The following is a 27,582-nucleotide window of genomic DNA, read 5'->3' as shown; positions in this document are numbered from 1 at the left end:
AACGGCACCTCAGAGGACAGAAAATGTCACTAACTTGTGATGACCAGCTCATTCTTTTGTTCTTCTGTTCCTGCAGTTCCCTTTTGAACATGTGTTCATTTTAATGCAGTTGTCTCAGTATCAAGTAAGCATAAAATTGCAGCAGAATAAAGTGAAATTTCATGTAATCTTTATGTGAGCCAAAAATGTGCACTGGCAGATGTTAAAAAAAGTCTAAGATACCATTCTTTGGGTAGCAAGTGATCTTAATATCAACATAAATAGGTTTAATTTATATTGATTGTTGGTTTGGTTTTTCTTTTTGATTGTGTTTTGTTATTTGGGGTAATTTTTGTTTTGGTTTTTTGTTTTTTTTTTTTTTTTGACTGGTCATTTCACTGTTCTTAAATTTAAGGTAAGGACTTCAGCTGAAATATTTTATACCTAGTAAAGTATTAGAAAAATTGTTTCAAGCTCTACATTGTGCATGTATCAAAAATACAAACAGATGCAGAAATTCTTTATTTCTATCAATACTGTATAATTATAAATGAATTCTAAAAAAACACCCTTTAAAATTACTCTAATGCACTGTGATATTGAACACAAAGCACTGGAATACATGTATTTCCATAAAAAGATGTTATTTCAAGTACCAAGTGTCTTTCATTTAATTATCACTAATGGATGCAATCAAGCAGAGAGAAAGGCATAGAAGAGTCCACAGTAATTGCCACTGGCAAAGTTCACCTTTCAAACTCACCAGCTATTTATGGAACACACATTAGAAGCCAGATTCTACAGTTGTACCTACAGGTATCCCTTGACCATAAAAAAAAAAAATTTAAAAATTTACTTTTCTTCCCCACAAAGCGTGTTCCCCCTTTTAGCTGTAATGCATTCAGCATAATCCAAAGCCAAAGAGGCAGTTCAAACACAGCATGGAGCATCAGTGTCAGAAACAGTCTCACAAAATGAAAAATTGAGTTCTGCCATTCCTAAATACTCTTCCAGAGTCTGAATTGGGGACAGACTGACTACCTGATTACACAGACTTCAGGACTCAGAGGCACTGAGCCTTCTCAGATCCAAGAATCCAGTTTTTGGCATTCCCATAGTATCATCTGCCTTTCTGCTTCCTGGGCTGCTGGAGAGCTCAAGATGTGAGGAAGCCAGACAGGCAAGCTGGCCAGAAACCAGGCAGATTATTGATGGTAAAGCTGAGAGTCTTCTGCCCAAGCAAAACGAATTTCTGCCAAATGTTTTGATTTGAACTTCCCAAGCACCCTCTAATAGGAAATTAGGATTTTAAAAAGCTCTTTTGCTGTCATGTTCTTGCCCTAAACAGAGAATTGAAGGAAACAATATTCCATATCATTGATGAAAATTGCAACATTCAGAGTACTATGTGCTTCATTGTATTTCAAAGTATGTCAAAGCTTGGGCAGTCAAAACCTTATTATAAATAAACGATGTTCTGCCTTGTCCATTCAGAGTGAGCCATATGTGCACTATAAAATTGTGGGCAATGGATTCCTTTTGAAGAAGGTATTCTTCCAAAGTACAGATGAGACCTTGAGATGACCCACCTCATGCAGTACTTTGTGCAGAAGTAGATCAGAAAAAAAAGAACACTTCTTTGCTTGTTTGCTTGTCCTCTTGTTTATTAGATTCAAAAGATTCCAAATCATTTGTGCATTATTAGATGCACTATAAATGGGATTTCTGTATATTGTAAAGTCCTGGAAATTCTTATTGGAGCATATGAAGTCCTGTGCAAGACTAAAGAAAGTGCCAATACTACAATTCCTTGGGGCAATTTTCAGCTGCCATTCAAGAGGCTAAGAAGCAAAAGAACATTTTAATGTTGTGAAGCAATTCAAAAGAGACTCTTCCATCAGGGAAATGCTGCTGAGAAGGCTTATCTCCTGCACTATGATCTTATGAAATAATACTATTTACCTTTTATGTTCTTAATTTATAAATCTTAAAAATATTTTAAGTTTTATGTTCATTCTACAAGCAAGAAAAAGGAGACATATATTTGTTGATGCTTTCCTGAGAAAGTAGATCAGAAGCATGACTGGAATCAGAATGCAAACATGCTGAATAGTAGGCCAGTACTTCTTGGATCACATTAAATGCAGGAGAATAACACAGCACTGAAGTGTAATCCATTTAAACCCTCCAGCACTGCTCTTTAGCTTCAAGTCCACGTCCTTCCCTTTACTGAGCTTTGTGACTGTACAACTGAGATTTCTCTCTGGATCATTAAACTGCAGGCTGGAAACTGCAAGTCAGCAGATTCTGTAATTTAAAGTTTCTGAATGGACAAAACCTCATTGGATATGTAAAGACAAAGCTGACAGCTAAAGAATATTGGCAAATAAAAACAAAAAGAGTAAAGATTTTTAAAAAAGGGTGAGAGAACTTTAGGTAACGAGATAAAAACTCTATTTGGACTTTCAAAGCACTTAAGTGAATTAAGAGCACACATCCTACTGCCTCCTTTTTGGTTTAACTCTCAGATACCTAATCGGTTACCTTACTTAGCAGCTCCTGAAATAATTGGAAAATATGAGGAGAAAAAGAGTGTTCCTATTTAGTTTCATCTGAAAGGAATCTAGGTCAACTGTTCTCAGGCTGCTCTGTGATGTGAACTGAAACCATTCCCACCAAGGACTGGGACAATAGGGAGATGTGCTTCAGCACTGCTGCTGGCTGCAAGTGAGATGCCACTGCAGATCCACACTTTCTCTGCTATTCACATCAAACAAAATCCTCATTAATGACTGAAGAATTGCCAGCTTTGGACCCTTTTAAGACATCTTGGATTAGTTCTTCTACCAGTAGCAGAACTACTTGCAAACCACAGTCAGAGAGGTTGAAAGGAGCCTTTGGAGGTTACCTGGTCCAGCCTTGCTGCTCAGAGGGACCACCTCGAGCTGGTTACCCAGGACCTTGTACAGATAGCTTTTTTACATCTGCAAGGATGGACACTCCACAACCTCTCAGGGCAACTTGTGCCAGTGCTCAGTCACCCTGAGAGTAAAACAGTGTTCCCTCATCTACAGAGGGAACCTTTTGTGTTTTAGTTTGTGCCCGTTGCCTCTGGTGCTGTCACTGGGCACCACCACTTCCTCTATGCCCACTCCCTTAGGATATATACATTAGCAGGATCCTCTGAGCCTTCTGCTCTCCAGGCTGAACAGTCCCAGGTCTCAGCCTGCCTTCTTTCCCCAGACCCTTCATCATCTTTGTCACCCTTTGTTGCACATTCTTCAGTCTGGGGAGCTCAGAACCAGATGCACTCCAAGTAAGGCTCTCCCAGTGATGAATAAAAAGAAAAGAAATCAATATCTCAATATCTCTTTTGTGTAAAGAATAAGACAAGTTATCATTCTTCTGTTCTGACAGGAGTATATCTGAAAGTTCCTGTAATGAAGAATTTCCTTTTTTTTTCTTTGGCTCTTAGGGCAAAGTAGAGACAAATTGAAAAGTCAATCTTCAATCAGCAGAATGAAACAAACTTCCATCTTGAACACTCAAGTTTGGCAGCCTATGCTAAGTGCAATGACAATTTCCAAGGTATCTCATACCTCAAGACTGCCCAAGTCCATTTTGTAAAGGTCATCTTAGCAACTTCAATTATAGGATTATAACTCTGAGGCACAAGAAGGAATTTACAGGTATGTTTGTTCTGCACCCTGCAGCTAGACCTGGAGATCAGCAAACTAATTACTACACAGTCTAAACTTGAGTATTTGAATTGCACTCCTTCTGCATTTTCAGAAAAAAGCCTCCAGTCACCATATTTCCATATTGGGATAATGTATTACTATTATTCATATGATAGCTAGAGTTTTTTTCTGTTATACTTGAAAAGTATTGATTTTTCTGATTTTTGCTACAAATTCAGACTAGTAATGAAGATCTAAATTTGACCCAATGGAGGCAGAATCTATGATTTTCTACATGTATAATCAACCATGAATCATTTTTATATTTTGGGTATAATATTAGCTCTATACTTTATGCAAATTGATGCAAAATAAGATAATAAAAATCCTTCTATGCTGTCCTACAGATGTCTTTCAATGCACTACACTTCCTAACTCTGAAACTATGTCACTTTTAGACATTTTCTGAACAGATATTGCAATCTCCTATAAATTGTATATATTTTTTTAACTTTAAATCTGATTTTAATTCCTGTATTTAGAGGTCAAATGTTAATATATTAACTTAATTCATTACAATGCCCTGAATATATTGAGCTGAAATACTTCCCAGGTAATTTGTTTAGATTAGATAGAGTTTTAATGCTCTCATTCTGAACTAATATTCACAAGAGGGATCAGTGATGAAATGAGACTAATATAGGAAATTGCACTGTTCAAATGAATGCAGCACGGGAAGGTGAAATTAATTTTTTATTAAATGCTTGTGCTATAATGGAAGATATTTCTTGTATTGGTTAATTTAAATAATTTTTGATATTTTGGCTAATGGGTTTAGCCAAACATTTTGTTGAGCTTCAAACTAGGTCAACATTTGTGAATAAACACTTGGTGCCTACAGGAATAAATTCACAATTTACTGGAGAAGAGACCCAACAGTCTGCTACGTGCCCTCACTTGCTAAATTTGTACCAGATGCTGACACAAACCCTGGCTTAGGGAATAATGTCTGGAAGTAAGCCAGATGAGAGGATAGAAACATAGGCACAAACTTTTACTAACCTTAATCTTGAGAGTGTCATCATAAAGGTTTCTTATTCCAAAAAAGCAGTAAACTAACTTAGAAATTACAGTGTGGCATAATCTTACATGAAGAATGGAATAATTCTTTATGTAACAGCCCCTAATCTAAAGTACTTCAAACTGGTTTATTTCCCTCTAAAACCTTGGAGGAAATAGTATTTACTTTTACAGGATTCACACAGTGGATGATGAAATCTTGATTAAAAAACTAAATACAAATAATCATGCTAATGAATTCCAAATGAGTATATCACATTTTACATATGAGCCAGTGGTGGAAAACATTCAGAAAAATCTGCTTAGTATACATTTTCTTAATTTTGAGAACCAATGTGCTTCTTCTCACTACATTAGTTCTTTATTCTCTAAGAGGAAAAGAGTAGAAGAGATTTTATTTACCTGAGAATTCCTGGATTTGAGAATCTTCTACCTCAAACAACAATTCGTCGTGGATCTGGGCAATTAACCTGAAAAATTTCAGAGACATCAGATAATATATGCAAGAAATTTTTAACAGTGCTTTAGATTCATGGATAAGTTAAAGTGAAAATAAACATCCAAAGAAAATTTAAAAATCATTAATGGATTTAAGAATTGCCTCTCCCTATATTCTGGAAACATGAAGGCCATAGTTGTAAACCCAAATTGTGCTTGCCACCTTATAAATGTCATTCAGGGATTTGATGACATAACAAGGCATCACTTAAAACCAGCCTAATTTGAAGAAAAAGACAAGAAATGATGGAGACAGACTATGTTTTGTTAATATAGTTTGGTTTTTTGAATTGGATATAAAGAAGAAGTTCTTCCTCATGATGGTGGTGAGGCACTAGAACTGGTTGCTCAGAGAAGTTGTGGATGCACCATCCCTGGAATTGCTCAAAGCCAGGTTGCATGGGGCTTGAACAAGGTGGTCTTTATGGTCCCTTCCAACCCAAACCATGCTGTGATTCCATGATTTAAATTAAATGTCACTTGTAGACTTTTCTTAATATCTTTTCTTAATAATAGCAGTTATTCAAGTAAATAATTCTTTACAAATGGCTGAAACATCAATATGGTTATGACTTATAACTTTTCACAGCTTCTTAAGATAGTTTCACACTGCCTTAAATTACAGTGTGACATTGACTAACAGTGTGGTGAGCTCTAATAATAGATCTTAAATTATTAGTCACTTACAACACAGTCAGAAGCAGAATGAAACAGATTAACATATTTTTAATAGGAAATTAGGACACAGGACACAAAAAAAGAAATAGATGAAAAGACCAGGATCATCTATAGCAAGAGAACACAGTTACATGAAAAGTTGTAATTTCTAATTCAAGTAAATTAATTAAAACAAGAGTATCCAGATAACCATTGAAATGGCATGCAAAAGGTACAAATCAAAACAGTGAATATTAAAGATGAATAAACAGTCAATCAATTGAATAAGTGAAAATAATTGCATTTATTAAACCAGTCCAATAAAAACACAATAGACTGATTATTGTTTGTTCCAGAGTAGTCTCATGCCTTCAGTCAGGATTAAAGCATCATATATTCTGAATATTTGGTAAGGAAAAGTCCTTTCTTAGAAGAACTTACAATATACATAAAAACTTCATCATAAATTTTTCAGGATTTAGGAATGAAAGAATAAGATTTTCAAAACCTCTCAGCATTGTAACAACTGATCACCTCACCTCCATGCTAAAAGTAAAACAGGAAGAGCAGGTTTGGACCAGAATTAAGTGCCATCTTATGCATGTCCAAAAACCTGTGGAAGCAATGTAAATTAACTGAAATTTTCTCTCTGGACAGCAAAATAGACTTGATACAACTCTACATGCTCCCGTTCACCAAACGAATGCAGCCCAGCTCCTTTACCTTAGCTTTCCATCATGGCTAAAGGACATTTCTGTTTCTCACCCACATCATCCTGAACATCACAGCCCATCAGCTCAGCGGCATTGCCAGTTAACTCAGGAGCTGCGTGGAGCTGCAGAGTTACACCTGCCCCATCTTACACATTTGTGATTAATTTGAAGTTCAGGACCATGTTCTGTCTGCTAAATACAGAACTAGAAGTTGGCATTGCTGGTTCTCTGTCTAGCTGCTCTCCTAACCAATGCCTTCAGTTAGAAAATGGGAATAATATTCGTGAGATCTAAGGAATGAGTATTTCTAATACACTTCTATTTTCAAATGAAAGATATTACAGAAGATTTAATTAACACTAAACATGATTTCCTAGACTGATGCCAATAATGAAATAGTACACACTATTTCCTCCTTAATCTTCATCAAACAAGATAGATATTTTTTGATGATGTTTTATCTCTTTTTCTTACATGTTTCACAGCAAATAATGAGTTCTGGTCTTGCAGTACAAGGCCACCTGCATTTTTTCAAGCTTGCTTAAGTAATAACACTTTCATGCAATGCGCTGTTCCACAGAAGGAAGCATTCAATTTGACATCAATAAAGATGAAAGAAAAAAATCAAAGCAATTTGTACATTCAATATTTACAGTTTTCACCATTCCCCTGCATGCACCTACCTAGCTATTGCATAGACTGAGTGAAAGAAGTTTGAAAAAGCCCCTATACTTTTGCTTAATAGCTTAATTGAATTCTCTTCACTTTGAAGGAATATTGCAATAGCAAGCTCCTCTCATTATCTTGTGCTAAAAGATATGGCCAACTGGATTAGAAATTGCAAACCAGGCAGACACTAGTATATTTTTAATTCTACAGATGTTAAGAATGCCTTTGATTTAGAAACTAGTATTTTATTAACTATGTTCTTGCCTGACTAAAAATTAGACATGACTTATGGTGAGTACACAGAGGATATCCTTTACTGAGAAACATGACTTGCATCTGAGCATGCCAGTAGTGTGGAAATAGAAATTTTTACAGCCTGACCTCTCAAATGCAGAAATATTTATGTGACTGCCAGTCTGAACATGGTTTTTGATACCACTTTAGTGTGCCCAGCATACAACAGCCATCTTAAACTATAATGCTGCACTATAGGATTTAAAAAAGAAGATATTTTTCATTTTCTTAACACTACATTGATCATTCTTCCAGTTTCCTAAAAAGCAATAAATTCTCAGGCCTCCAGTGGATCACAGCCTAGCTATTACTATGGAATCATAATCATATTAATGAATTATATATGCCAAAACTGATTAAAATGTTCTCAATAGATTTTTCATAGTATTCTATTTATGAAGCCATATTGTTAGAGCATAGTATCAGGCCAGTTGTCTAATAAAAGAACTAATGAAGATTTTGTTTGTTACTGGAAATCAATATATTCCAGGTCTGGACTACTCTGCTCTAAAGTACAGAATTGGAAGGTTTTCCATTACTACTACAAACACCTAGAAATATTTACACCACCGAACTGACTTCACCAAAACAGCTGTTACCTTATTACTGAGCAACTGCATTTTTCTTTATCATTAAAGGAAACAGCTTTCTCTCTAAACTCAAAAGAAGTTTAGTGACATGACATGCTGCAGGCTCCCATGTAGGTAAGTTCACTAGAAGAGGTCAGTGTAGGAGAGGGGAAAAAAGAAAGAATTATCATAGTAGTCTTCATCAGAAGGAGGATTTTAACAGCAACATGCAGTGCTTCAGGATGTTAGAAGGTGCCAAGAGATGCTGAAACTAATTAAATTCATGCTTCTTCTACAGACAAGGGACTAAGGCTGGTTCTGAACTAGATGTTCTGAACTCACACTTGGAAAACCCCAGCTCTGTGTGGTGGCTTTGTGGCAGTGCCATCTCACAAAACAGCTACCTGAAGTTAGACAGAGAGAAACCCTCTGTACATTTTTTTGTATAGTTTTGGCACCACTGGGGAAATTTTTACTGCTGTTCACAACACACCCAAAGCATAAATTGTTCAGCTTTCCAGACTGCTCTGTAGAAAGATAAAATAAAATATAAACCACCAACAGTTTAGTGGTGGAGTTGGCAGTGCCAGCTTAACAGCTGGACTCAATGACCTCAGAGGTGTTTTCCAACCTAACTGATTCTATCATTTTCTATTATACTGTGCTGTCTGTTTTAAGTATTTGAATAGAAAATAAATTAAAATAAGGTTTAAAACTGGGCAACTGGAAAAGGGGTTAAAAAAGAGGGTTTGATCATCATGCATAACATAGCAGGACTCAATGATCTTAAAGGTCTTTTCCAGCCTAACTGATACCATAATTCTGTAAGGAATTGAGGGCACCTCATTCTGACCAAGAGCCAAGCTGAGAGTCCAGCTCAGTTTAAGATGGTTCCTGATGGACACTCCTACATCTTCAGATAAAAAGTGGTGCAGGACAAGGTCACAGGTCTGATTCTGAACTAGATCATACCAGTGTAAAATTTCCACATCAAATGACATATTTTAACTTGAAGAGATACTGAAAATTACATCATATTTGAACAAGAGATTTCCTAAAACAAAAGGATGGTCTTTGGAGAAGGAGAGAAGATTGATTATTTGAAATTCATTATAACTTAATGGTTGGAGTAAAAAATTCTAGTGAAAAAAAACCTATAATAAATCTTGAGAATTTAAAACAATGTTAGCAGTTAAGTATTTATGTAAGAACAATAAAAATATAAACATTGAAGAGTTATGAAAAGTACACCACTTTAAATAAGGCAATAATGATCACTTGGTAGAATAAACTTTGAAATACTTGTTTAAAATATTCTTTAAAATATTTTATAAAATATTTAAAAAATATTTCTTATTTTCTATTCTCACAAGGTTTTCATCTTATTTAAAAAATCACTCTGTCTCTGACCAGTGAAATGAAGGCCATACAACAGTATCAGATTTTATGTCCCAAATATTAATATCCTGGTTTCTCATCCTATGTTCTTCCCCTTTTTTGATATAAGCAAATCAGCCAATAAAATAATAATCCAACTAGTATCATCACATTTTTTGTTTTGAATTTGAAACCTATAAATGCCTAATGGGAGACTTCAAAATCGCAGATATGGGAGTACGCAGTTAAAAGCTATGTGTAAAAAGTTTAAAAATAAACCCAAAAAGCATAAAAACTGTTAAGTGGTTAGGAAAAAAAAATTAAAACAATAAGGTATTTTAAAATCAGACAAATGGGGGAATATGGAAAAAAAAAGAAAACCCAGTCCATCAAAACAAAAAAAATAGGAAATATATTTCATGTTTTTTAAATTAAAAAGAAATTAATCACTTGAAAAATTGACACATTCACACTTAATAAATCAATATTTAATAAAATAAAATATTGACTAAAAAGGCACGTAATGAAATACTTTGCCAGAAAAAGCCAGAATGGCTGCTCATTTAACAAACACTTGCATGGATGTCAAGAACATCTAGAACTGATGACATACAATGATTTTGTGGGAAGACTTTTAAATCTTACTTTTCAGAACTCAGACTCATCCCCACAAGCAGAGGAAGATGAAAATCTGCAGACAGACAGACATTTGTACTCTCTACAGATCTTACACCTCCCTCCTGGAGCATCTGCTACTGGCCACACTCAGTGATAATGGACCAGATGGAAGCTGGATCCAATTCCTCTCAGAAATATCCATGTTCCCTATACTGAAACACTATTCATTTTTTTTCTGATACTACTAACACTACCTGTTGGGTAATTGTGCCACGGTTTCCCCACAGAACCCAGTGGACAGAAGGCCTATTGTCATGTAAGAAAGGAACAAGATCATTAGCATATTGTAATATTTTGTAGAATTTTCCCTTTCTAAAAATTTTTTTGAGGCTGCACCTATGTGGATTCCTAATGTTGTAATATAAAAGTTATAGCTCAGGATACATCATGCCTGAATAGATGTTACTTGCATTAACTTCAAGCTACCTGTTTCAGTGTTTTCATGATAAAGACCAAATTTTTTTAACATTTTTGCCATAAAAATTCAGCTAGCCTGTGAAATAGGTTTTCTCAGCAGCTACATCATGAAGAGTAGGAAACTGAACAGATGGCTAATTAAAGATAATAGAATTTCTGCATGCATCCAAAATGTTTGAAAACATACAAATCTAAAAGGTGACCTACAAAAAGGTTTTATAAATTAAATATATTTATTTGTATTGAATGTCTTACATAAAGGAATAGTGGAAAACCTGCTAAATCATGCATGTCTCTTTTGGCTGTTATATTTCAGCATTTTAAATGTACTTGGCTCTTTCTATAAAGAACAAATTAGTCTGATTTGCTCTGGCTCACTGAGCATGAAGTGTTCAGGTAACAGCTCACCATCTTGTGGATACACGCAAAATACTGCTTTGGTTGCTTGAGGAAAGTGATGATTTTTCTAAGTTACAGCTTGCATAGAAATTCAATGTTATTTGGCTACTTTGGGAGGCCAAGAACTGGATATTAGAGAACAGCTATTGAGAGTGCAATATGACCTCAGAAATTTCCTTGTGCTACAGAAACAAAAGCATTCTGTGAAACAACAATCTTACTCTCCTCTCAAGCAGAATCCAAAATTTATCTTTTCCTTGTGGTTCAATTTCTCCAGTATCAGGCTAAGGATAAAAGTTAATCATCTTGCTAGAGTTAATACATTAAGGAAGTTTGGGGGCATACTGAGTGGGAATTGTGGGCAGAATACCAGAGCAAAAAGCATTTATTTGAAAATCCTAGTTAACTGCTGGAGAAGAAACATGAGTAAAAACAGTTCTTTAACTTCTCAAGAAACAGATAGATGGATGTAAGTCTTATACCCCAAATTAAAGAAGATCAACACACATAGCAGCAGCACTACAAATTTTACTTAATTTATTTGTTTGAAACTATGATGCAATCAGGAAGCTGGGTTTATTAATATGCCCTTTTGTATGAATCTGAGAGATTATAAGCAGTTTATGAAGTAATAGTTATACTATTACACATATACTATTACACATACACTAATACACACCTTATAAAAATGCTGCTAGATTCTTGTGTTGTACTAAAAAAGAAAGCTACTTTCAAGAAATTCATCATTTTTGATTGATCACATGACTTCTATCAGAAAAAAATCCAGGTCACATAAAACAATACTTGTTGCTGGGACAGCAAGAGCTGTTTCTAACCAATTTAGATATCTGTAGAAGCGAGTTGTATTTACAGCTCATCAGCACAGAAAATCATTAGGTTGATTAAGGTGTTCCTTAAGGAAGACATACAAAACTCCAACATCCACTGCTATTGAAAAGCAGCTGGGATCAACCAAGAAAATAAACTTTTTCCTTTAATTTGCTGGTGGTTTCTCCCTTTCAGATTACTCATTTATACTTGGCCTGTGGTTGAACCTGTCTCTTTAACTGAGCTCCAGACAGGCTGAGAAGTAAAGCTGTGTGTTTGTGGCACAGGTCCAGTGCTGGAGGAACAATAACTTCATGCAAAAGCAGACTTGGTGGATTCACACCAAATTTCTCAATAGTTCTGCAGACTTGTTAAAATTCATGTGCATGTTGTTGAGATACTGAGAAGTCCATATAATACCTAATAGACTTTGGGTAACATCAGTGCTTCTTCAGCTTACAAAATGATAATATGTACAAGCAATGCTATAGGCAGCAATTCTTCCACAATTTGTCAGCACCCTTCTTTCTCACCAAGTTTCCATGTGGTTCTCACTGCAGTGATGTTTTAAACACAGAAAAGAACTACAACTGTCCATCTGAGTTCACCAAGTTCACCTTTGCACTCTCATCAATTCCATGAGTCTTTCTTTCAGCTGCTACTGTATGCTTTGATTTCGTTTCAGAAATATCTCTGCTATCATCTGCCTGCAGGAAACATTGTGAGCAGGTTCTGTGGATTGCATCCGATGGGTGAAAGCTGGCACTTCAATAATTTATGCTAGCAGCACATTTTCAGTGAGCAACTTGGCCAGCAGCAGCAGAACATCTTAAGAAAGATCTAGGTAATACAGGAGAAGTCTGAAAACTTGTCAGCACCACACAAAATGCAGAGATATTAACACTGATGCCAGCAGTCAACCCATACTATTATTCGATCTGTATCATATATATTAAATTTAATACTACTTTTCCTGATTTCTATAAAATTGCTTCCAAGTAATTGATTGACTTGTTATTGTCAATTGCATAAGCTGCTAGGCTAGTATTTGAGTTAGAAGATAAATAAACATAAAGAAAAAATTGAGATTGTTGACAGAATTGATCAGTCACAGTGGAAAGTACTGCTTCATCAAGAACACCTCTCTGAGAAGCATCATGAAAATGTAATTTGATCACCTTTCCTGCCTTCCAAATACAGTATCATATGTGCAAACAAGAACTAAAAATCTACTGACTGCTAGACACACAAAAATGAAGCTTCACACTATGGGGTCAGAGTTTTCTTGCTGCTGAACAGCCTCCAGCACAGGAACAATAAATGCAGTGTTGAGAGTGAAGACTGCAAACATACCTGCAAACTAACACTAAAAATTGTAAGACCTTATTTAGAATTTTTTTTTCTCTATTTCTAAGGTAAGGAAGAAAAAATGTTGAGTGTTAGCCAAAACTTAGGTATGCTTAATAGAATACAGTCTCCCAGGGTAAATGTTCATAATCACTTCTAAAGCATGTAAAACTGATATTTCCCTTTGATATGCTGTTCAAAGTGAAAACCCTGTTTCTAAAATTAGAAATTCTAACAGGGAAATAAAGATACTTACAGGGGTATGAAGACAGAAGAAAAGATAGTTGTATGCTGTCTTTGGAATGAATATGATCTGATGGAGTGATAATAGGAGATTGATTATATTTCTTATTTTGGAAGAGCTACTGTACATTCCTACTGTTACAATAGCACCAATTATGTCCACACTTCCTTTCAACAATATTTTTCAAAAGGCTTTATAAAGGATGTTAGAATCATTATCCTAACCTGACTGATAAGAAAATCAAGAAACAGACCACTGAAAAATAACCAACTGAATGTCACCTGGCAGACAAGCAGAAACACAATATTTCAAGTTTCAGTCCCATATTCTTTTGGCCAGATCCTTATGACGTTTTCAAATGCCACTGTCCAAGCAGGGAAGTGCTTACAGAATTTACAAAGACATTGATTGTGCTTTTCTGACAAGCCTGGTCTGTAAGTACCTACTAAATATTACAGCAAGGAGCCATTATTGACTACTAAAACACTCTCCTCTAGCAAAGGCATCCAGTTGTTAATGGCTGGCAGCAGTTCAAAACCCCTGTTTAATACAGTCTATCCTTTTGAAATGCCCTTGCAGTGTTGGTCTTTCCCAGCTGCAACATTTATGATAGGAACAAGCAGGATAGGCAGTGATGTTTTTCTGTTATCTGGTGTAGCCATTCCCCTATGCTTTCACAACACCAGGAATTTCAACACGTACAGCTCCAATACTTCCCCATGGCTGTTACCTCCTTAGCCATTTGGTGACATTACTTCTTTGAAATAAATGATTTTAAGAAAGAAAACCTCAAGTAAAATTTTTTGTTGAGAGAAAAAACCACTCACAAGCTTAATCAGACATGACATTAGTAGCAAAAAAACTTTGGCTTTCTCAGAATTACAACAAACAGGCAGCTGCTGAACCTAAAGATCTGTGTGCCAGGCAGGAACTACAGAATGTAGTATGTTCTTTGCCCTTGCACCACCTCCACTTGCCTCCTCCACTAAAAGCTGTTGGCTGCTCCTCTATCACTCATCTCAGTTATGCCTGCTGCTGCTACAGAAATTTTCATCCATGCCACAGCTGACAGATTCTGGGCTCTTCATTCAACTCAGGTAGCAAAATGAATTATAATCAGTGCAGACAATCTGCCTGGCAGTGTACAGTGCAATATGTGATAGTGCATCATCCAACATTTAATACATAAATGTATCATTGACTGAGTGCAGGCAGGATCTCTACCAAAGAACAATTTCCCTTTTCAGATTTGTACTAGTGGGTCACTTACTTTATTTTTTTTTTAATAGTTCAATGGTATTTTGCTTTAAAAGTTGCAAGAACATTTAAGAGTAACTCAGAAGTTGTTTTATTTTTAGCATAGGAATGAGTCCAACTACTTTGAATTCAACAAACTGAACTTTTAATTGTAATTAGAAATTGTATTTTCAAACATTGATCAGATAAGACAACACTGCTCTGTGTAAATGATACACACACTAACACACACAAATTACTTATAGGATTAGATAATATCCATAAAAGTACATTCAGAAGGATAAACCCTATTTCTTTGTACTGAGCTACACACCCACAGTAGTCCTCAATGCATGATTGCTACAGATAAATTGTTATCATCCTTTCTAGATGCCAACAGAAGCATTGATGTTGTGCCCTACTTGCACTAGTCTGCTTTTGTCTGAACTTCTACTGCATCAATTCATGTTCTACTGGATTGTTTGCTACAGAATCTTTGCATTACCAAAAATGAGAAACCACTTATTTGGAGTTTTTTCTACATATTTGACTTCAAAGTCTCTTTTTATTGCAGCAAATAATAATGTTCAGTGGCTGTCTGGACCAACTTCTCCACAGGAAAAGTAGACTTCATTATTTCTGCTGCTGGCATAAAACTCTTTGAGGACATTCTGTGATCTCACACCCAACTCTGAGCAGTCACAACAGAAGAGAATCATGATGACCAAGCTTTCCTTTAAAGAAAAGCCATCTATACAAGAATGAAAAATGTTCATTTATTTTGCTTGAGCACTGGTTTCCTGATTCCTGTTTTTTTTCCCAGTCCATTGAATGTTCAATTCCCACTGTACAGTACACTCAAATACAGGAAGGATATGATCAGTAGGCTTGATTTCAAAGGTGCAGAACTACCACTGAATTAGATCTGACTGAGCTCAAATGACCCTGGGGCACTTGAATGCCTTGGGATGCATTTACAGATCAAACCATTTAAGCACAAAGATATAACTTTAAATGTATAAAAGCATTCTGCATGTCCTTGCTTGTTAAAAGACTCAGAGGTAAACATGGTAGTTCTAGAGCTGCTTAAAATGCCAGTAACATTCATTTCAACTCATTTTGTTTTGAAACCAAGAAATTTTGCAGTTATTCATTACTAACCTGGCTGTTAAAGTTGGAGAAATGACAACAGAGGCAAAAATCTTCACCATAGCCATTTTACAAAGATCAGCTGCAGAGCCTACAAAAGAAAGGGATCTGGTTTTAATTTAAAGCATGCAAAAAGAAAATGTTCTTCTTGGAACAATGGCATAGGAACAAAAAATATCAGAAGATTCTGAATTATAAGAATTTTGTAAACTAGCAGATCCAATTAATGTAATATGTGAAACATTTTAAGATTAATAAATAACAGAGGAAGTAATTATATGTTAATTAAAACTAGAAAATAACAATATGATATCATGTGTTAATTAAAGGTGAATTTGTCATTCATGACTATATGTTGAAAAATTGCTTTCTATAAAAAAGGTATGAAATTATCTATCTCTAAGCTTTAATTAAAATTTATCTAATAATCAATTAAAGTTTAATGTCACAAAAGGTCAGAACATTGTTTCAGTGCTGCATTTCAATTTGGAGCCTTTATTTTACAATTTTTCATATTTCCATGTATATGCAAAGTATATTCATTACATTACAGTGTTAAGAGCAGTGGTGCATAAAACAGTGTCATGGCACAGAATAAATGACACATTTCTGGTCATCAAGAAGCAGAATGATTCTCCAGGCCTGTAGTTTGGTGAAGGGCTTTATTCCAAACATTTTACACAAAAGATTTATCTGATAAAATATAAAAGCAATCCTTTGAGTAAAGAGTGGAAGCCATAATCCTCCTTAAACATTAAACATCCTAAATGTCATGGTCATTTTTACAACCCTGTAACTCAATGAATTCTGAATTTTTTTCTTCCAAATGATTCAACTTTCAGAATAGGGGCAGAGAACAGCCAGGTAGCCAAGTGACAAGGGTAGTCTGCTGGAGGTAATCAGAGAATCACAGAAATCTCCAAATCTCCAATCTGAAGGGACACATAGAGATCATCTGTGGATGCCATGGGACAGAGAGAGAGAAACAGCAAGCGTTTCTCACAGGGGCTTGTGAGAAGTTTCAGGGAGCTGGAAAGATATGATAACTTGTTGACTACAAACAATTTGCAGGTGGTGTCTTTCTACTTTATTTCTCTGTTCCTCTCAAGGACAGTGTGTGAGAAAGATGTTTCTGTTAGTTGGCCAATAGAACAGAATCTATGGTACCACTCTATAAAAACCACACAGTTCTTTTGAATAAAACCTTCTTTGCCTTTGCAAAGATCGATGATTGAGATGGCAATGTCTGACTGTGGATTTAGCCTCAAATACCTGTCCTGTTTTCCTGTTTAAATGATGTGGCAAATTACTCAACACATTACAAAAAGGGACAACTGATATAAAAAGTAAGAAAGGCTGTTTCAGCAAAGGGAAGGTAAATATCTTCTAAGTGATTGCGAGATAAAACTATACTTAGCATTTAATCCATCACAAAAGATATGCTCTAGATACATTCCTTATGAAACATTGTAGAGTAATAAAATTTGAAAGGCTTCTCAAAATATCTTTTTACTGAAATATGATTTTTAGAGATATCCTATTTTAAAAAATAAATAATTTTCCTTTTAAAAAAGAAAATAATTACAAATAAATAATTAAAGATAAACTGTTTGCTCTATGGGAATAGGTACAACTGAATAATAACTGAAGAATATTATGCTGTACATTGGTGAAAACTATTGAACTGGGAAATATTCAAAAAGAGAAAAAACACTATGAAAGAAATGTGAGAAACTGAATTGTAATAATTTAAAGCTGCAATTCTGCATTCCTCTCAATATTGTAATGCATCTGAAATGTTGTACTATCATTTACTGCTACCACAATCAAAATGTAAACTACTTAAATTAATTAGACTATTAGGAAAAACTATAAAACATATTAAATGCAATTTATTACACTAAATGTGATTAAAAGTTTTATAATTTTGAAAGTTTTTATAGACTTCAGATATTATCTTATAGGTGAAATCTTAAAATTGAAACATCATGGTAGTCTAAAATGATTTTTTTTATAAAATTTGGGAATACTGAATATTTTAGAGTTTTTAATCCTTGCTTCACTACACCTTCTAACATTCCATTTTGAGTAACAATTACATTATTTTTCATCAGATTTGTCCTCCGGTACTGACAACAAAATCTGACAATCTCATTATTGTAGCTACATAGAAGTGAGTGTTCCATAGACAGCCTTGCTCCAGCTCTTGGGATAGATGAACACAGCAAATGCTGCTCAGAGGGCTGTGTGCACTCTTTATCAATGCTACACTGTGTGCACTGCAGGACTCACAGAATGGGAATTAGAATAAGAATTCTAGACCTGTAGGTATCTTTGCAGAGACAGTACTCAAAGACTGACAAACATGACATAAATACTTAAGTCATTTTAAAAATTAAACATTAAAATGAATAATATTTGGAGAGAAAGTGATACTTGCAAAAGGAAAATTCAAATAGCTTTGGAAGGAACATGCCATCACCATGTCTAGAAAGCACTTTTTCCTTGCCTGTAAATTGTACACTTCCAGGGTAACTTAAAGAAAACCCTGTCAGCATCATCCAATGAAAAAAATAATTCTTCTAAGGGACATAAAGGTAGGAAGGATCTCAGTCTTGGGCTGACAGCTCAGGATTTTTTTTCTTTGGGTAGCTAAATTCTGTGCACACCTGAGCTCCAAGTGACCTAACCAGAGTATGTTATTTTATCAAATTAACTAACATGTGAGCACAGAATGCTGACTTTTGCATTTCTAATCTATATGCAAAATGTTTTTCTGTGGAAAAAAAAATACCTTTTTCTTGCCCTCTACAGAATTATGTTTGAAGTTTCTGCAAAGAATGGGCTGGATTTCAAAACAAATAATAACAATGCACAATTATTGTAACATTCTGTATTTCTGAAACTAAAGCTACTTGGCAAAATAAAAGCTGGAATTTGTAAGAAATCACAGAAAGAATCACAGGAAGAATCACAGAATCCTTTCTGGAGTAACAGACTATAAAAAACAGAAAGGAAAGTGTTTAAAGAAACAATGTATCTGAAGAATTGAATTCTAGATATTCTCTCTATACATAGTGTTCATCAATACCTACATTTAACTATCACAGAGCACTTTAGTGTATTAGAATATTTATACTGTTGCTATTATTAATATTATCTGTTATTATTATAATAATAACATTATATATTATATAATAACAGAATAATATTATTATATTATTCTGTTTGCTGGCAATTTCCAAGGTAGATAGAATATATAATTTTAACTTCTTTTTCACAGGAAAACTCACACCTAGTCTAGTAGACTACTGCAATATCCACTCTTCTGAGATTATCAGTTGTTGCCCACTAAAGCTAAGCAGGGATAAAGACAGGTGGGTAGAGAGGCAGATCTTTACCTTGAACAACAAAATTTACAGCCTGCCTCTCTGCTTGAGTGCGTAGCTTGTAATCCTGTGCATTGATGTTGGCCAGGGGCCTCTTGCGTCCCATTATGGAAACCACGTAACCTTACAGGATTTAAACAAAAATTACTTTTATGTGTTACAGAGTGATTAAAATTAAATTTCAAAAATCATTTTTGAAAATAATACAGATATTTGTAATTATGTGCTGCTTGAGTCAATTTAATATTTTGTCCACTGAAAACAATCAGAGTTTATTTAAACCTTCAACGCTTATTGTATTTTTGTATTAAGTATTATTTAATTCAGAGAATTGGTACATGTTATACAAGGAAAACTTTAGTGCTTTAAGGCTGTTCAATTTTTATTAGGAATGTCTAATGATAAAGCAGCAAACTCTCTCTGTGGGGGATGAAACTATAAATACCTAGCAGAATTAGCTATCTATTAGCAACCATAATTAGAGCTTTCCACACAATGAATAGTTTACTTGGGAATAGTAAAGAAAAGTCAATTTGTAGAGTCATTAAATCAGTAATGAATATTTCCCAAAAATATAAAATAGGTTTTTTTGGGGGGAAAAAGTTATTTTTTTCCCATTTTCTTTATGTAGTATTTCTGTGTTCCTTTCACAGCCAAACTTCCTTAACTCTAGTGTGGTGGGAATTTTTAGTTTAAAATAAACATTAAAACACAGTTAAAGCTTTATGTTAGGCCCTATGATGTATTTTCCTAAAAAAACCCTATTTGGAGGGCAAGTGAGAGGAGTTGAGATAGGAAAAGAGATGTGAGGTTCCTCTTGTCAAAATAACACACACAAACTTAGCTTATCTTCAAAAATAAACTTCTATTCTTATTTTAAGAAAAATGAAAAATCATCCATGTTAAAAATACATCTTGAAAAAAAATTTCTTTCTATTTCTGATCACCTTGACTACCCATGAATTGTCATTAGATACCATGGAAATTCAGACTGACATGGTTTCATCTCCTCCTCTGTGCAAGCACAAGTGGTAAGGAGACCTCTTCAAACAAAAAGTTGTCACCTTATTATGGACAGCACATACCCAGGCTTGTGTGCAGAGGATGAATTAATTTAGTTTTCTGTGAATTAGTGCATTTCCAGGAGGGCTGATACCAAAAGTACCAGTTTTGAAACAACAAACTGAATTATCTGGAAGTTAGGGTATTCTTTGGCAAATCAGTCTTCCCAATTTAACTAACATTTTCATCATTTTCCATGATGAATAGCATTTAAAGATGGAATTCTTGAACATTGTATTCTTAGGTAAAATTAGATTGTATTCTTAAGTAAAATCAGATTTGCTGCAATATCCTGATTCCTGTGAGGTGTGACTCCTCATAACTGAGCAGCATCCCCAGACAAACACCATCATCTGTGTAACAGTGGCACAGAAGGTGCCTGGTGTCAATGATTAATCTGCAAATGCATGCCTGAATGAGGTCTTAATGTGGTCTTTTCAATATGTCAATAATTTCATAAAAACAGCAGCAGGATATTAATATATACACTAACAAATCTCTTCCTCATAGTAGAATTATTTATATGTTTTTCATGTCTACATGGAGTATCAGACATTCATAACACTTAAAATATATTAGTCAGGGGGGTGCTGCTCACCTTTGAACTGCAGATAAGTTAAAAAAAATCACCTTTTAATGAGCTCAATAAGTTGGAATATTTTGGTGAAAAGTTAGAAACCAAGGTGGATTAACAAGAAAAATATTAAATAATATTGATCTGCTGCAGATTTCTAAATCTTGTACAACCTAAACAGATTGCTCTTCTACCATTAATGGTTAAAATGGTTGATAGGCAGGAGTGTAAGAAGGAGTAAGAAGTAATTAGACAAGGGTGCTGTGATGACTTTAGAGTATTAATCATGATATTCCTGTCTACTGAACTCATAAAGCAGATTCTCTTGCACGGAAGTCTGTTCATTGAAATTCATTCACTTTAAAGAAAAGAATGCTGAGTTATTTTAAATATACCAAAAATATATCATAAATGTGTAATATTTTACTAGGTATGTTATGTTTGGCTTAATTACAGCTAAAAATAGATGTTCAGTAACTTCACTTTCCTTGAGCAACATCAATAAACAAAGGAAGGCAAATGTGTAACACAATGACAGTTCATACTTCCAGTAGATTTTGAGAGCCTACAAAGTACAAAAAATTAATACTACCAATTTTCATGATTAGAAGTGAATTATATGTTTCTGTCATGACACTCACCCATACAGTAATGGGTAATATTGTATTGCAAATTTACTGTTTATTTCTAAAAAAGTCTTAGTACTGCCTGCCCTTTTAAGAAACAAAAGAACTCAATTTTGACAGTTCCGCTATTTAGCTTTTAAAAGACAATATTTCAAGCAGCTATGTTTTCTCTTCTCAAATTACTGCACTCCTAGGATTCACTAAATATAAATGAATATTTAGACTAAAAACAAATTTGGTGCAAGAAGAGTTTGCAGCTGCTGGCTCCAGAAGCACTCTGTGCACATCTGTCACTACAGCTACCACCTGAACTTCAAGAACATAAATTCTGATTGATGCAAAGAAAAAATAAGTTAAAAAAATTGTCTGTGTAAATTGACTGAACTTCCACGGTCCAGCAGCCATGTACTCTATTTATTAGGTAGAAGATTCCTTGGGCTTTTTTTCTGTTGGAGTACATTATATGTCAAAATGATGCAGTGTAACTTGACATTAAGTGGGGTTCATTCTGAGAACAGATGTCTTATTCTGTTAGTGTCTTTCTGAGAAAAGGCAGACTTAACCAGCTCCTTTTAGGGCTAAAGAAGAAAAAAAAAACCCAACCCTGATTCACCAAGAAAGGATATTCCATCTTTTTCTGTTGTCCTGTAACTATCTGAATTTGGGTCAAGTGGAATCTTTGTCCTCACCACTGTCACACAGTGCAGATCAATAAACAAAATATGGTCACAGACTTTGGATTACCTTTATTCCGGCACTGCTCAATGGTTTTCTTTGTAAATTCATGCACTTTCTTGTATTTTTGCATAAAACTCTCTATAAATTGACTGGCTTGAACAGGAGTAATTCCCAGGCAGTCAGCGAGACGTTCTTTACCTGGTGGTACAGAAATTATTTCTGTATGCAAAAAAGCAGAACAGAAAACCACTACATACAATAGCACTGGTTTCATGCACAATTAGTGGAATTAATTAACTTTACTTACCTCTATGAAAGAGGATGGATCTGATACACTAAAATCATATTGCAGCAAAATAAATGTTTAACCCTGAGCTTGAATGTTTTACTAAAGTCACTGGATTAAGCATATAATTAGTAAGAAATATATAGGAAGTATGTAATTAAGAAATTACTAGTTAAAATTTATACCTAAAAAAGTGGGTGAAATCACTTTTGTTCACAGAGCAATGCCGTAGCTTTAAGTATCATTTTACTAGATCACTGTTGCAATCTCCAAACTTAGAAGAGCAGATAAAGATTTAAAACTAACTTCTAACAAACACAAATATAATGAAGATCTAAAATGGTTGGAGATGTTTAAATTTAGCTAGAAGCTTTAGAATTCAGGCTGAATTTAGAAAGGATGTTTGGAGGCTGGGTCCCACAGATTGCAAAGAGTCCTAGGGACCTCAACGTCAGTAGAAATTGGGGTCCAAATTTTGAGATAAAAGGGTTGGAAAAAGAAAAAAATGGGAAAAGAAAAAACAGAAAAGGTGTTCCAACAGAGGGAGAAAGGAATAATAGCTTTTGGACAGGATATAGGTGTACAATATCTGTTACGCTGGATCTAAGAGCATTTAAAAGAAGATGTGGAAAAAACCTGAAGATATTCCAGAGTGTTAAAATATAAACTAAGAGCTACTGTTTAAACCCACTTATAAATCAAACAGCTCCAGTAAAAATAAAACATACATCAACATTAGTCATATGAAGTTTGAAAGACAGATATATTTGTGTCAGCTGCACAGGAACACAGAACCAGCACTGTCTGCAAAGAACATAAGCTGAGAGCAGACATCTCAAAGAACCAAAGGCATGGAATAGTCATTGTCACAGTAAGACTGTCAAGAAAAATTGTCTGGCACTTTAAAAAGAGGGAGGATTGCAGCCATCTACATGCCATCACTGTCAGGCTGATGTGCATTTCAGAACAATTCTTGTAGCATTTTGTTCTCAGTCACGCCAGGATCTGCACTGAGCTGCAAGAACACCAGTCTGGACAAGGTGCTAGAGGAAGAAATTCACACAGACATCCAGGATGACATTTGCTGAGCTATTATAGATCTGTACTCTCTTTTTTTTGACATCTAATTAATTTGGGTTTTCTTCCTGGGTCAGCAAATGACAAATCTATTTGATAAAGCACACATTGCTAGCAGCTAAGAGACTACTGTAGCTTCCTTAGAGAACTGTAACATCTAAGTTTGTCCATGTTATCCATTTAAAGAACTATTAATATACAGAACAATAGCATAAAATACTAGGAAAATTAAAGCACAATATTAGCAAGGATATCTGGAAGGTCCCAGGGAAATGCAGTTCCCAGGAAGCAAAAAGAGGGGAATGAGCAGCCATGTAATTGTGTCAGATCATGCTCCACAGTGCAGGAGCGCAGGCCATGCAAGGCAAAGTCCAGGATGGACTAAAACTTCTCTGAGCACTCTTCTGGAATTATCTGTGCCAGGGTAATTAGCAGCAGCAGCCTGTGAGTTTCAATGTTCTCCATTCTGCAATATAATCTTTCAAAAATGAAAAAAGCATTAGTTTTCATTTAAACATTGTGGTAGCCCTCAGTGTTAGTCCAGGGCTTGAACATCCTGCCATTGAATAGAAGGAATTCCTTATTTTACAGATGTTTAAGTTGCTTGCATTTTAGCTCTACGAGATGACTAAGGCAGAAGCAGGTGAATTGAACAGCTCCAAACCAACCAAAAATACTTAAAGAATGTCTAGAGGTGGAAGGGACCAGCAAGGATCAATTCCTGGGCCTGCACAGGACACCCCAACAGTCACACCATGTGCCTGAGAGTATTGTCCAAATGCTTCTTGAACTCTAGTTCAGACTTAGGGCTGTGACCACTGCCCTGGGGAGCCTGTTCCAGGGCCCAACCACCCCTCTGGGTGAAAGCTTTTTCCTAATTACCAATCTTCTTTTTCCTTTATTATCCTTCAGAGTTAAAGACCTTGAAAGCATGAACCAAGTGCAACCTAAGAAAACAGAACATGCAACCTAAGAAAAAAAAAAGAAAATTAAAAGCTTAGTATTTACTACATGAAAGGTTTTTATTAGCTCCTGTAAGCATAATACAGGCAAGCTCCTCAGGGAGTGTTTTTGTAGTTTTCAATCCTAAAAGAAATATTATTCACACTCTTCAGTTGTATTAAAAATGTCTCATTTATGAAAAGTGAGCTGTCTTTTGAAGGAAGAAAAACTGTGGGTGGAATTCAGACCATCAATTTCAGGTATCTAACAATTACTTTTTGTCAGCCCAGTTTCCATCTAAGTGGTTTAATGATATCATTTCATGTCTTAATTAGGAACTGATCACACTTCTAACGAACTGGAAACTTCTTATTATCTTTGAGGTGCTTCAACTGCCCTTGTTTGAGAGAGAGGGACACAAGGCAAACAAGTAAATGGAGACACTTATATCAAGCACTGCTGCACTGAAATCTTTAGTGCCTGGTTCAAAGCAAGTGAGGGAGTGCCAATACTGTGGTTAAATGTAAACATTAAAGTTCTCTATAGATTAGTAGACAGACACAGGCTCTACTGAGCCCTAGGAATTGAGGCATTTCTGACTATATACAGAACTACAGGGCATTCAGCGGGTGGTGATTCTTCTGATTACATCTGGTATCTGCCTGTTCCACCCACGGTGAAGGGAAGAGATAGGAAATGTGTACCATTTGCATGGACCAAGGGGCAGGGGTCATAATGCTGGCATTTTGTAAAGTAACCCAGTGATGAAACCATTCAGGTGGGAAATGAAAGATTTTATTCCAGTCTCAGCACAGAGAGGTCTAAATTTACAGTGCAGGGTATGAGTGCTGGGCTTCTTTAATATAGATTTTAAACACAGAGGTTTCAAATGCAATACAGCTTAATGGAAAAATGCAGGTGTGTATGCATACACACACCCCCCCACACACACCCCTAAACAAAAAGAAGATATTCAGGAGAGCTGAATTTGATGCATTTATTCCCAACTGAATGCTATAAATGATAAATGGAATACCCTGGCTGATTCTGCCTTTGGTTCAAGGACTCAGTGCAAAAGATGCTTTAGAAAGCATTCACAACCAGGAACTCAAGATGTAACATTAAGTGTTTCCAAGTTACATAAAGTTTGCAGCCCAGGGCTCTGATTTCCTAAATTACTTTTCAAGAACTCACCCTCTGTAAAGAAAGTTAGTCAGGTGCTCACTGAAGCCAATTCACAAGAGCTTCTAGGCTGATGACATACCTGCATTTATCTCCCTAGAACAGGTAACTCTAGGCATGTACAAAGGATAAGGAGTGTGAGGCATCATTTAGAAATAGCAGGTAGTTTTGGAAAGTGTGAAGAACATCTTGACTTATCTAGGACTTGGTCAAGACTTAGGCAGAATGGGTAACAGTGGATTTTTGCATGATTTCTGCAGTTGTGAAGAAATGGCAGCAAACATTAAGACTCAAAGTAAAGGAACACTTTTACACTGTGAGGGTGAGCAAGCACTGGCACAGGTTGCCCAGGGAGGCTGTGGAGCCTTGAAGAGCCCTTTCTCCAGCCCTGAAGACACTGAAAATCTGGACACAGGCCTGGGCAACCAGCCCTGCTTGAATAGGGGGCTGGATCTGATGCCCTCCAGAGGTCCCTTCCAATCTCTGCCATTCTCTGATTCTATAAATGTGATTTCAAACAATAATGGAGTTTTAAAAATTTCATTGCAGTTATTCTCATCTCTGTCTATATACTAAGAGAATTAGTTAATTCTAGTTAATTAGTTAATTAAAAAGTCCACTCAAAATTAGATATATGCCTTAGTTATATCAGCAGTAAATAAATACAAAATCAGGCAATCTTTGTTTATGGCAATGTAACTACATTAAATTCATAATTTTTATACTGAGTAGATAATTTGATAATACTGGATAAAAATATAAATACAATACTCTGATAAACTTTTACTCACCTTTATAAATTCAGTCTACTTATATAAATGATGAATAAAGTATAAATTTACAGTGGCCGGGTTTTTTCTAAAAATGCCTACCTGCTCCATAAACCACAGAGTAAACTATTCGTTTTGCTTGCTCTCTATCAGCATGTTTCACTTGCTCAATTGGAATCCCCTTCCTAAACAAACAAACAAAAATCACACATTTTCAGTTAAAACTAAGTTGTTATCCCCACTGAAAACTTATTTAAAGTCAATAATCATTCAATAACTACAAAATTGTAAGATGCGAACAGATGTACTTGAGAGCTTTTGTTGTCAGCCAGGAATGCACAACTTCTTTACAAATTTTCATGCTGATAGTCCATAGTAAATTAAACAATTTATTTTAATTTTAATCTTCTTCTTTCCATTTCAATTAAATTCTTGGTTAGGAAAAATCCTACTACTATATTACTAGCTTTTCAGATTGAAGAGGATTTAATAGTGGCTCATGAGAAAAATTAATTTCCAGCAGCAGCATTTCTTCAAGATGTGAGGGTCTAGAGACTCAAAGCAGAAGTCTGACCTAAAGCTTGTTTAAATAAGACTATTTTCAAGGCTTCACTAACAGAAATATCAAACTTTTTCTCAAGAAATAACTGATTGAACAGGCACTGCTTGCTCCATATGCTTTACAGAGCTCCACAATAGCAAGGCTCCATAAAACAGCAGCAGTGGCTGATTCTGAACTCAAGAGTGCAACCAGATTACTCCCAGCCAAGTGTCCTCCTTCCCAGCTCCCATTCTCTCCCAACTGATATAAAAGAGTCCTACAAAAATGCTAATGGACTTAGCAATGTGAAAAATGAAAAGCTATGACTCTGCAATCATCAAGTATGCACCATCTATAGTTTTCCTTATCAAAATGCTTCAGAAAGAATACTGAAATTATTAACAACTGGAAGCACTGAAGAATATTGACCATTTGGTTTAAATGGAATGGTGTTGGGGGAAATCATACGCTCACTCTCTGAAAACAAATACTTACAAAAATTGTATTTGAAACATGGAGATTAATTGCTATCAGAGATACTTGATGACATCTGCACCATTTGAGAAAAAGTCTCCTCAGGAGACTGTCCATTTTTTTCATGAGTCTGGTCACATTTTTAAAACCAAAGTTTTCTATGGTTT

General features: G+C 35.2%; 1 protein-coding gene across 1 annotated transcript in view; it reads right to left on the bottom strand.

Moving 5' to 3' along the window:
* Positions 1-27,582, bottom strand: part of POLN (DNA polymerase nu) — an 88,085-nt gene that overhangs the window by 7,595 nt on the left and 52,908 nt on the right. The window contains exons 18-22 of the mRNA XM_074541668.1: positions 26,503-26,585; positions 22,210-22,341; positions 19,216-19,326; positions 15,827-15,905; positions 5,142-5,209 (exon numbers count right to left, since the gene is read on the bottom strand). Of these exons, the coding sequence (XP_074397769.1) occupies positions 5,142-5,209; positions 15,827-15,905; positions 19,216-19,326; positions 22,210-22,341; positions 26,503-26,585 (473 nt within the window). The remainder of the gene's footprint in view (positions 1-5,141; positions 5,210-15,826; positions 15,906-19,215; positions 19,327-22,209; positions 22,342-26,502; positions 26,586-27,582) is intronic.

This window comes from Zonotrichia albicollis, chromosome 5 (assembly GCF_047830755.1).
Source record: "Zonotrichia albicollis isolate bZonAlb1 chromosome 5, bZonAlb1.hap1, whole genome shotgun sequence".
Classification (NCBI taxonomy): Eukaryota; Metazoa; Chordata; class Aves; order Passeriformes; family Passerellidae; genus Zonotrichia; species Zonotrichia albicollis.
The sequence above is the reverse complement of the archived record's forward strand: the minus strand, read 5'-3'. Positions and strand labels throughout refer to the sequence as shown.